Here is a 12,756-nt window from a genome sequence, read left to right on the forward strand (position 1 = left end):
CACACTCCATCTTCCAATTTACCACCAAGTATCGATCGCAGAACTTTCGCTCTTCGTTTTGTTTCGTTTCGTTTCGTACTTCGTTTTGGCAGACTTAATGACAAGTCCCAATCTCGCTGCTTCCCTCTGTTTCCTAATTCATATTCCTTTCAGAGAGCGAGTAATGGCGCTATAACCATAAGCAAAAATTCTAGGACTAGAGTTAGTACTCAAGTTCCAACCGTAACAGTTGAAGCGAGTAAAGGCGCTATATCCTTGGTTTTGAAACACGAACATAAGGAGGAAATACCTATGTTCCATCCCAGGATATTGGTCAACAAAGGAGTGTACTTTCTAAGCTTTATCACACCCAACGAATTATGTCTGATGCCTCGCCAGCTACCCGCACGCACGATTTCGGTCCCTCCAGCGTCATACAACTCAGCCTAATTAGTTTCGTCGGGAAACCGTTTCCCAGCATGATCTGCCACAGCTCGTTTCGTTTCACTGAGTCGTATGCCGCCTTGAAATCTACCAACAGATAGTGATCGTACGCGGCTGTATCCCCATGTTAGGGACGGCGTACAACGGCGTCTGACCCGGAGTGGGCGGCTGAACCATGGAAAGCTGTATTCCGCCAGCTCTACCTAAGATCCCTTACTAACACGCAGAAAATCCTGAGTAAGAATCCCCAGGATACCTTTAACTCGGTGACGGAATCGTGAAAGGAATCGCTAACACGATCCGGAGGATTCCCACTCAGGATTCTTATTCAAGAATCCTAGAGTCATATACAGGGCATTCCTGAGAATTCTTTTTTCTGGAATCCTTTCCAAGGAAGCTCACGAATCCAATGTGAGGAATCCTAGAGAATCTATGCGAATCGTATGTGTTCGTCCGGGATGGCAGCCCCATCAGCAGTACCTAAGTATTGCGACCCTGGTAAGGTAGCATACCGTAACATTTTTTCAACCACGAACAGGTGCTCGTGTTACTGACATGAAATATCGATATGACAACATTTCTGCAGTGTAAGTGGGGCAACGTGAGACAGATGTCGTTAGTGTTTTGACTTTTTTTTCATATTTGTAAGCGTTGGTAGTCTGCGCTTAGAAGGTTTATGAGATTGTTCGCGTATAGTTGGTTCGTTTTAATTTTTTTTTCTCATATCATTTATTTGACACGGCACAAATACAATTTAATGTTTAACGGCGCCAATTATTTCTGAAGACTTAAAATCTTAAAGCAAATTTTTTATCCTCGCTGCCGACTACGAGCTGAAATTAAGTCTATCTTAAAACTAGGATGTATTTTTCAATCACTGTTTTGTAGTTTGATGGTCGTCTGATGCTCTTCGAATGGCCATGAATATGCAGCATGTATGGATTTGTTCTGCTGAGCCACGATGTCATGAGCTGAAAGAGGGGCTTGTAATTCTCGGGTCCTGAAGGTATTGTGCGGGGGCTAGTTGCTGGTTATGGTTCGTTGTTGTTGTTCGCTGGTGTTCAAGTGGCCTATGGTATGTGCCGCTGAGCCAAGATATCACTGAAGGCCTCGGGTTCTCAGGTCCTGGTGAATTCGTGTGGGGTGCAGTTGTTGATTCCAAAACCTCTGCTTAGGGTTCAAACGTGTTCTTGTCGTTTTGTTGGGTGTAGACGGAGGGGAACGGGACTAGACTGGGGCATGGGTGGATTTTAGGAAAATGTATATAAGGGTCATGTAGGGTATGTCACGGCTCGCCAAGACATCACGAACAGGAACAGCTGGCCGTCTACCTCCGGCCTGAAGGGAAGCTACTAATTTAGACCTGGCGTCACGGTGGACAGGGCATGACCAAACCCCTGTTTTAATTTTGTTTGCCTTAAATAAACGTCCATGCCAGCCAGCGATTGGCCGGCTCACCGCACGATCGCAGCCACACACCCAACAGGTTGGTGTATCCTGCCACCAGGAGACGGGCGAAATGGAGCCGCGATAGAGACATGATTAAATAGGATCTGTTGGAAGAGAGATGCTCATTTACTTGGCGAGGGTGAGAATCATGGGCGTAGGGCAATACCCTGTTCATCCGATCGAGGATTGAGTTCGTTTCCTCTTCAAAAGTCAATAGATTGAAGCAGACCGTTGAGCCAAAAGAAGCAAAATAAAAGCGTGAACAGTAACAATGAACAAAAGTTACTTAGACTCCTCGTCGGTTGGATATCCAGTTCGGGCTGGAACACGGCCCAAGTTCTGGACGTTTCCATTCACCTGCCAGGGCGGCAAAGACCGCAAATGGATGAAGTCTGTTGTTGCCAGAGGTTGTGGACATCGATAGCGGTCTTAAGGCGGTAAGTGAAACGAAAGCTGAAGAGAAAGTGAAGGTTAGATAAAATATAAGAAAGTGGGAGGCAAGGAAAAACTGGGTGAATAAAATAACCGACAATTGCCGCTTCTGCAACGCTGAACCTGAGAGCTCAGCGCATTTGCTCTGCTTTTGCGGACCTCTTGCTTCATCGAGGTTTGAACCTTCTTCGGAAGTTACCTCTGAACTCCATACCAGGTATGGAGCACCAATCCCAAAACGGTCACTGTTTTCATCAACCATGTTGTTCCGAATTGGGCCACAGGCATACAACCAACTAGCTCAACTCCATCAATGAGTTCGAGCATCCTTTAATCTGTGTAAAGTAATCGGGGCTAGCCAAAAAAGACAATAATTAATGTCGCAGTGAGACTTCTGCCCAATGCCCTTAAGGTATACAAAAAAACCCTGTCTAGCCGGAGGACCATCGTGTCAGCTTTGTATAAAGTCTGATCACCGGCTCCTCACATGGAGGTCAGCCGCTGTTTTAAACCTTTTTTTTTTTAATAGCTTTTGTCGCATAACAAAATTACCCAGGCTATGTCAACCAGTTGTGTTCGTGTTTCAACTAGCAGTCTATTGTGGTCGTGGAGGCGTAGGATAGGGACCTGTGAGGCCCAGAGCTAAGTTTGATGCTCCTTCCAGGTTGCCAATTCACCGTTTGAAGTTCAAGAGAATATGGCTGTCGAAAGTAACAGATGCGAAATTGAGGAGGATAGACAAGCCGTGGATCCGGTGATCTTGGACGAGTTAAAGAAAGCTTATTAAGAATCGAAAAGCCTCAAAGCAGCTGCAAAAAAAAAGGCCTATGAGCCGAACTTTTGCAGAACTGGAGCGAGAAGCTTGAACATTGGCTCATCTAGAGAGTATGGGCCGAAGACGAGCTCATTTGATTATTCCGTTTCATAGACTGAGGCCGTTGCAAGAAGCATTTGTTGGAGGAAACCAGTGTGGTTTTCAGGAAGGGCGATCCAATGAACCAAATCTTCAAATCCTTGAAATGTACAGGGATGTAAATTTGTAGAATAATAATCTGTTTGCAGATCTCAAGGTGGCGTACAACTCAATTAAGCGCATTGAGATATGACAAATAATGCTTGAGCACTATTTTTTCAACAAAAATGACAAAGCTGATTTGTGCCACTTTTGGTGTGACGTTGAATAGTTTGTAGTTTGGAAAAAGCAGCGGGCGTGTAGAAGAGAGAGGGCTTTTTAAGAGGAGAATTATCTCATCATCAGCTCTACCAAACATGGTAGGTATATAAAGGCTAGTATAGAGCCTTCTACGCTCTTCTTCGAGATTTGTTACTGAGATTATGGTTGATAAGAATATCTTTAAAGTAGTCGATGGAACTCTTCCAGGCGAGACTTATAGCGAATTCCTTTATTCCCAGTTCACCTAGCTTTGACTTGGAGCAAACCCAGGCGAGACTTATAGCGAATTCCTTTATTCACCAGTTCACCTAGCTTTGACTTGGAGCAAACCCAACTGCTTTCAAAACCCTTCTATATTCGCACCTGGCGTGCAGCCCGAAACACATCGTGAAATTTGTCTGTTTCGGAACACCAAATGTGCAGATTTGTCTGCAAAACGCATATTTTAGAGTCCGTGTGCAGATTTTTATAGATTCGCAGATATTTGCAAATTTTCCATAGTTAATGCAGATTTTTACAGACTTTTGCCTGCGCGAGCGATTTTTTTTCGAATCACGGATAGATTTTTTTCCGATTTTGAGCAGATTTTTCCGATTTTTTGAGGAGTTGCAGACATTTTTTAAAAACATTTGGCATCTCAGGTCAGTATTAACCCACCAGTATGCTTGACGCTCCTTCTTGGTTGTCGACTCACCAGTTGATGCCCATCATTTGAGGCCCCGATTCTATTCGAATCATTCGTTAAAAACATTGATTTGCTGCTGGAGATCCAGTGTATCATCGGTATCTTCAATTTTGCGCAAAATCTTCAAGTCATCAGTGGACGATAATTTCGGTCCATCGAGTTCATGGTTGACGTCATTAAAATAGAGTAGAAAGAAAAAACGCTGTAGAAAATTGGGTTGTTTAGCTATTCACGGATTTTTGAATCTTATAAATCAGCTAAAAGCCTCCCCAGCTGGTCTCGAGGTACGATGCTGGCCCAACAAGCCAGTTGTCGTAGGTTCGAGTCTAGGCTCGGAAAAAATGTTAGTGTCAGTAGGATCGTAGCGCTAGCCCCGCAATTGTCCTGTACACTCAACAGTTGGCTGCGAAGTCTGTGTTACTATACAGAAGGTCACAGTTCCGACTCGGAATGTAGCACCAAGGCTTTTTAAATCAGCTAAAAGAGTGTAATTTTCTGAGCGAAACGTGATTTTTGGAAATTTTATATCATTGTCCTTCGATTTTTAAATGAAGAATAAAAACTGTTCCTAATCGCTACAATGACAGTTGGTATATGAGCAAACTGTCATTATGCGTTTTCGAGCAGATTTAGAAAAAGCAGCTCTTTCAGATGATATAAAAAATGATATAGCTAAACAAACCAATTACCCATTGAGTATTTTGTCATGAAAATTTAGCTAAAAATAGTTTGGAGTGTATTATTTACACTTCATTTTAATCGCTGTCAGTTTTTTCGAAAATTGGAAAAATGCCGTTACCCGGAAAGCAACGTCGGGGATTGATTTTGCGCAAGCACCTGGAAAATCGTCAACGCTCTCATCGGAAAACACCCCAGAATCGTGAAGTCAACGGTGAGTCGTGTGATTAAACGTTACTGCAAAACTCTGATCGCAAGCGTGTTGTGAAGGCATTTACGTGGAATCCCAATGTTTCGGTGAGGGATGAAGCCAAAAAGTTGAATCTGTCCAAGTCTTTTGTTCAGAGAGCCGATGGCCGGGAGGGACTGCTTACGCACAAAATGCAGAAGGCTCCAAATCGTGACGAACGGTAAAATACACCGTAGCCTCATTGTCATGGATGATGAAAACTACCGCAAAAACGGACTTCCAGCAGCCAGGCTACTGTTCTTCACTGTCCAGCACAAGTTTGATGTTAAGAAGGTAGTAAAAAAGCAGAAACTGTCAAAGAAATCCCTGATTTGGCAAGCAATCTGCTCATGTGGCAAAAGGAATGCGCCGTTTCTGACTACCGGGACTGTAAACGGGGAGATCTACCTTAAGGAGTGTCTCAAGGCCTCCTCTGTTGAAGCCAAGGGGCTCGTGTGGCTGTCAAACTCCATACATTTTCCATCTACCATTCATTGATTCTGGTACCAGCGTTTCTGGTACCCACTTTTTGGTTGGTTTGCCCTAAAACAAATGGAATAGAGTAAACTTCCCATAATTGTCGGTAGACTTATTCTCGGATAAAAATCGTTTTAGATGGAAAAACAAGAACTCAACGTTGGTTTTCAGTACGATGTGCACTTTCAATGAAAAATATAGGTTTTGTAAGCATTTGAAATGAAATATTGACGCCGTGATGAATTTATGATTGGTAGGCAAAATGTTGACGTTTATGGTCCCCTGGTTGAAGCAACAAGAGGAATTCACGATCTTCTACCCGGATTTAGTTTCGTGCCACTATTTTAGTTATGTCCTGGAGTGGCCAACGGAGTCACTTCCGTATCCAAGGGCGCACCTGTTTTGTAGCAAGCACTAAGAAGGAGGAGGACATGGAGAAAAAGTAGGCTACCGTACAGAAAAAGCTGCAACCAGATGTTGTACAAAACCTAATGAGTAGTGGAGTGAAACGTAAGGTGCGAGCGTACGGTTATGGCATTAAAGTTGAATGAAATAAATATGCCAATAGCTTACTAACGGGTTACATTTTATTGTCTGAAAGTTTGAAAAAGATCGGTTTTTACAGCGTTTTTTCCTTAAAGCAATTCGATGTGGGAAACCCTTCATACCTAAATTGGCCGCAAATGGAGCAGAATAGCTTTCAGCGATGTTCACGCTGAGCTGACAATTGGTAAAATAAGATTTCATGTAGCTAATGCGAAAGGTTGTCAAATCGCATTTAAAAAATATCTAAATTATTCTGCTAGTACTTGTATGTAAGTAGATCTTAATCTGTCAAATTTTAAATTAGAGGGACAGGGTTTCCAGGAATGGATATTGCAAAAAAAAACTTGACAGTTGTAGCAACAAATTTATTTGCAATATCAAACAGAAAGGACAGCAAAATCACCAAATTGATAGTAGTAAAGTGAACGGACTCATGTTAATTAATTGCCAGAAATCTTTATTCGCTTTCATGAACTCATTTCAACTATCCAGTTTATTTACAAATTTGACAGGCTGAAACTGGGCGCTTATTAAAAGTTTTTGGAAGGGTTTTCATAGATAACTAGCAGTTTTTCAGATTTTGAAGACAAAATTATTATCTACAATTTTGGTGAAGGCGGTACACCAACCTTACAAACCATCTAAAATCAAAAAATATTTGTAATCATCGATACTTTTTCTACGGATCATTTTAACGTAGCTTCTCAAAAACGAGTCTTGATTCAAAAACCAAAAAAGAAAAACCAATAGCACATAATGAAATCTTTTGCCCATAGAAACATCTATGCAAAGTTTCGGCCAAATCAAAAATGACAATGGATAAAATATGAATACACTAAAGTCGCTTTTTACGCGAGGGATACGTGCGGCGTAAAAAAAACCGCGTAAAAAAAAGAAGCGCAATAAAAACCGCGAGAAGTGTTTCGGCTGATGACGCATCAAACATTTCCGAGTCCAAATTGAAAAATTTAAAGTCGGTCATTTGTGGCTCCTAAGGCAAGAAAAAAAACGAAAAAAAAGAAACGAAAGAATTTTTTTTTTAAATTGCGAAAGCATCAACAGAGTTTATCTTTTCTTTACTTAACTAGTTTAAATTAATCATGGAATCATAACAGTTACCAGTTCTAGTGTTGGGCGTACATTAGTATCACAAAATGCATGATACAAAATTCGAACAAGTGTTTTTTGTCTGACTCCCGGAGTGCTCATCATCTCGGCCGGAGCTGATTGTTCTTGACGGTTATGTACATTTTTCCAACTTCCTATGTACTTCGCTGATTGGCTAAACGGCACGTGACCTGCTCTGCTTCCCCTCATTTTAAACATCATTCTCTCTGCTCCTAAATCTTCGGGTGTAGGTTGGGTTTCGTTTTCACATTTGTTCCTGGCAATGTGCACCAGTGAGGAGAGGATTTCTCCTCTCGCATGATCAAGCATATATACATTTCACCTGGATATCTCTCCTGGCTCCGATTAGTTTATGGGGTGGGGTAGATTATTATGTGGTAATTCTCAAGAACAATATAAATAGCGTAGCAGAGCAGCGTTCTCGCTCAGTTTTGAAATAGCCGTTTTCGAAAAATTTGAAGTGAGTTTGTGTTATAAAGTTATCTGGTGATAATCCTTATCAAAACAAACATGTCTACTGTCGACTTCAGTCGAGCCCAATACTACTATTACGGGCAAGAACCCACCAGTGTAAATATTAAAATGGAGCAATTAGAGCCCCAGATGCACACCGAGGATTACTACGGAGGCTTTCCTACAGCGGTCAACGGTCAAAGCTTATCGGCCATATCAAGCATGATAGCACCACAAGGGTACGAAGCTTCAGCAAACTATCCGGATAATTGGATGACTCCATCGCCCTCCAGTTTCGGATCAGAAAGCCCGGATTACTACTCGATAAGCTCACCGGCCTTTATTGATGTTGAGGAGTGCAAGGAAAATCTATTGAAACAAGCCTCTTCACAACAAATGCTTCCTCTGTCGCCATCCCTCCTCACATCGCCACCGATCCTGACACCCACAATCAATCTTCCGGTTAAAAAACGTCGATCTGCCAAAGCAAAACCAGCCTCGGTCGCCATGGAGACACAAGCCACCCTCACCACAAATCTATCGTGCAGTACTCTGATCTACTCCAAAACCGGATCGAACACGTCTACTGCGGCAAGCGCCGTGGGTAAGCGGAAGCGGAAGCCTGTTTCGCTGCAAATCAAGAAAAAGCGCCGCCTAGCTGCGAATGCTCGCGAGCGGAAACGCATGCAGAGTCTGAACGACGCGTTCGATCGGTTGCGCCAATATCTGCCCAGTCTGGGCAACGACCGGCAACTGTCCAAACACGAAACCCTCCAGATGGCGCAAACGTACATAACGGCATTGTGCGACCTGCTCCAGTAAGCAGCGCATCGCATCGCATCGACAATCGCTGATGTCTAGACGAGTGTTATTTAGTCAGTAGCTGAGTAGAAACGCCTTTCGACTCCGGACGGGGGCTGCAGTATTTTATTTTTTTCTATGAAAGTAATGTACATTTTCGTTGTGCGAAATTCGAGCGACAAAATCATGAGGCTTTAGCTGGGGACAATGAATAAGGATACATATGTGGTCGAATCGTGTCTTATTTTTTTGTGTACTTTCATTATATGTAAGGTATCAAGAGTTTTCTTTAAAGTAGCAGTTAAGTTTGAGCGAAATAGTTTAAATTATTGTACGAGCGAGAAACAGAAAATGTTATAATATGAATTATGTTGCCAATCTAATGCATATTCGTTCATTTATTGAATATCACAAGCGTTCATCCTTCAACCCTCTAATGGCCAGTGCCGCCTTTAGACGGTCTTCAGTTGAACCTCTTAAAAGCTTCAAACAATACTTAAAAAATGTTTATAACAATACTTAGTGATTTTTCAGAAGTCCGTCTGAAAATTAACTTGGGCACTGGAGGAATTAAGGCTCTACAAATGTTCAAACCTTGACAACTCGAGCACCCAATAAAAGGGGGTTATGAAAACGAGTTTCAAGTTTTTCAAATCATCACTACCATGGAAAACTATGAAAACACCCTACTGTAGGGTTTTTTGTTGAATATAAACACTTCAAAAAAAAAATTGATTATCATTAGGTGCCCTTAAAGTCAAGCAAACGAAACAGCGACGAACCCGACGAGCAGTTGCTCTGCGAAGTTTTGACGCAATATTGCATTTACTAGGAGCAATAAATTTGCAGGAATGGTTGAAAAGCTATAATCTTTATTTTTTTTAAATTTTTTTTTGCTTCTATCGACCTGTGTTATTCTCTGATATTTTGGAAGAAGTTTTTGTATTTTGAATTTGAAATTGATTTTCAAATTTCATATTGTTATTATCGGAATATATAACTAGAGAAACATTCCAAAAGGTCCTATCTGCTTTGATCGTATGAGAGGGAAGATGTTGATTTGTTTTCAAATGAACAATCAATTCAAGCGTTTTCATGATATACTGAAAGAAGGATGTTTCTCACAGTTAAGGTTAACAGTTGAGTTGAAATTAGCGTTGACCATCTACATCGAAATGTCGAATTGTCATAGTTGAATCTTGATTCCAAGCTAGATTTTTCAAAGAGGGGTAATCATTGCAGCATTTATAGTAAGTTTATTACTCCAACATGCATTTTAAAAGTGGTTAGCCACTACGGGCCAACTAGTTTGAATATATTTAAGAGATAAAATTTATAAGAAATTGTTTATTGCTTATTGTAAGTTTGTTTACAACTGGCGCCCGATAAAATGCAATGCTTTGTGATCCCTAGAGTCCTTTCAAAGCATGTTGTATATTTAGACTGTTGAAACACTATTGAATCTAACTTAATTGTAATTTGAAGAGGATGATTCCAAACTTAACCACGGAAAAAATAGTAGATGGTTTTATTCATGACACGACCGCATACCTGACATAGAACTACGCACATTATTAACAAATGCATTGTTGAGAGTGTTTATTAATGAGTCAATCCAATCGACAAGTGATTTGCGCCGACGGCAAGTTTGGTAAGGTGGCTGATACTGCCACAATCCGCTGCGCTACGGCTAATTAAGTATACTATTCTGTCAAACTTTTCAGGAAGAGCAGCAAGCGACCAATCAGAGGACGTAACTTTCGTTTCAACAAGGATTGATAATTTTCAATAACACAGTATTTCGCATAATCAAACAACATTTTTTTGCATTTAGGCGGATACGTGTAAAATTTTCCAATCGATTGCTGCAAGAATAAAAAAAGGTCGGTTGGAAACAAACCAACTTATAAGCATTTGAAAAGGGAAAAATTGTGTGTTCTTTCCGGTCCCCTATTTTGAAAGGTCGAAAAGTGAAGAATTTTCATTTTTTTTTTCAGATGCTTAGAGTGAAGTGAAGTGTTCGGGTATTATGTCTATAGACCATAGCACGGTGACGTCACGCGTTTAAATTTCACAGCTACTGATAACTTTGTTTACCTTCGGGCGATGCAGTTTTGCTCTCAATTATAGCAGATCATTTCAATTGTGACCAAAATGCTCTTTAAATATTGTACGTGAGGTGCTAGTACACTAAAAACAATTATAAAATGAGCAGCATTTCCACTAACTGTCAGAAAAGTGAGATTAAAGAGATTCGGTGAGATGGTCTATTGATTAGGGTATATTTGAAGGGTATTTTGCATGTCGTGGATGCGAATATAGTGAGTATACCTAGTGGACCGATCTGGTTGAATTTTTGTTTCCAGTATATAGAAATATATTATCTAAATTGTTACAAAGCCATTTTGGAAAATTATATTTTTACATGAATAATCATAAAACATTGAAAAGTTCAGATACCCAAACGCAGTGGTGGGCACCATTCCGCTCATTCGCTAATTAGCGACGCTAAAATTCAGTTAGCGATTTAGCGATTTCGCTAATTTTTGAGCTGGTTAGCGAAACTGTTGGCGTCGCTAAAATTTTGGCCTTCGAAACGCTAATCGCTAATTCGCTAAATTTTGTGGAGAAGCGACAATAGAAATATATAGAAAAACTGTGGATTGCTGATGGCGTATGTAAATTGATTCGAAAGATGAACATACTTTACTGCGAAAGTTACTTTTGTCAGTTTTTTTACCCTAGAATGGAGTTCCAGTTATCGTACAAGCCACAGGAGCATTTTGAAGAACAAGCACAAGGTCCCCGATCAGAAAGACAAAACAAAAATGTAACAGAAGCTGTTGGTTTGTTATACAAAAAACCTTTCAGGTTGTGTTTCAAATTAGATCCCGTTAGGTGTTAAAATAACAGAAATTATAACAATTAATATTCTACTAATATCAAACCCATATCAAGTTTTCTTACTAACGTATCAGCTTTCTAACAAAATGAGATAGCATATGGAACAGTATAATAACAACCATTGTTATAAACTACAGGTTTCGATAGAGACGAAAAAAATGTAAGATTTGTCTCAAAACAACTTTGGTTCAGGATTTGTTTTTAAAACTCATTCAGATTATATTTTGATATCAAAAGCATATGGGAAAATACAAAATCGTATCAAATTATGTTATTTGTATCTCGTGTTGATAGAATTTTGTAATTTTCTTGTTATGCTCTTCTGATCGGGTCTAGATTGAATTTTTGGCACACCAAGAACTTTGGTAAATTGCAATGCGCTTGAAATTATGAGAACTTTGGTTCTACTTTTTCGATTCAGATAATGATTGAATTTTCATGAAAACATTCCTAAGAGTATCTATTTTCAATACAAGCTAAATAACTTTTGTTATTCTTGTTTTTACAAAATCAAATATGAATACCTGTAAATAGCTTTAAAAAGTAATTGTTTTCGTTTGTTTAACCAAAACAGATCAAAGTGGTCCAAATCTTACAAAACATGAGCAATAAATATAGTGATAAGACTATTTACATATTAAAAAGTTAGCGATTAGCGAAAGTTCCGCTAATGTGGGTTTAGCGTTTAGCGTTTAGCGATTATCGAGCTAAATTTTCCGGTTAGCGACTTAGCGATCAGCGTCGCAAAATTTTCGGTTAGCGGTGCCCACCACTGCCCAAACGGCTATCCATTTTTACATACTTAAAAAAATTTCCCCCAAATCGGTTAAGTACACGTACGTACCACGAGTTGAAAAACATGGTTTCGAGAAAAATGCTGCCAACAGCGTAATACTCACTATATTTGCATCCACGACATGTATTTTGCATGTACAATCTTCAAATATACTTGAATCAAAAGCCAAAATACCCGAACACTTTACTATACTCCAAACACAAAAAAAAAAAAAAATCGCGAAAGTTTATCATTTTTCGTCTTTCCAGAGTAGGGTCCCCCCTCCAGGGCCGGCGTCACCTTTTTTTCCCGAGTGGGTAGTAAGGAATAGGGAAGGATCATGGGTGACAAAGGCGTGGGGTGGGTTAGTGCGACCTGCTGATACTTGAGCATGATTTTACGAAAAATCGAGAGTGCATCAACAATGGGGTGCCAATGGAATGTTTAAGAGATATTAGATTTTCTAATTTCGTTCAGTAGTAATGTTTGCCCTAAAAAAAATGAACTTTTTTCGGATGGTGATGGAAAAAAACTAGGACAGATAATTGATTTTAATGAATTTCCCATGGAAGGTAACTACATAGGCTCACTTGCAAAAGCAA

General features: G+C 40.1%; 1 protein-coding gene across 1 annotated transcript; it reads left to right on the plus strand.

The window, feature by feature from the left end:
• Nucleotides 1–7,665: 7,665 nt before the first annotated feature.
• On the plus strand, nt 7,666–8,843 carry LOC129732006 (protein atonal-like). Its single transcript, XM_055692456.1, has one exon. The coding sequence runs from the start codon at nt 7,732–7,734 to the stop codon at nt 8,494–8,496; it is 765 nt and encodes a 254-aa protein (XP_055548431.1). The 5' UTR covers nt 7,666–7,731; the 3' UTR covers nt 8,497–8,843.
• The last annotated feature ends 3,913 nt before the right edge of the window (nt 8,844–12,756 follow it).

This window comes from Wyeomyia smithii, chromosome 1, assembly GCF_029784165.1.
Source record: "Wyeomyia smithii strain HCP4-BCI-WySm-NY-G18 chromosome 1, ASM2978416v1, whole genome shotgun sequence".
Lineage (NCBI taxonomy): Eukaryota > Metazoa > Arthropoda > Insecta > Diptera > Culicidae > Wyeomyia > Wyeomyia smithii.

What these genes read in the sequence shown, in the direction of transcription:
- LOC129732006 (XM_055692456.1), top strand. Translation starts at nt 7,732, where the DNA reads ATGTCTACTGTCGACTTCAGTCGAGCCCAATACTACTATTACGGGCAA.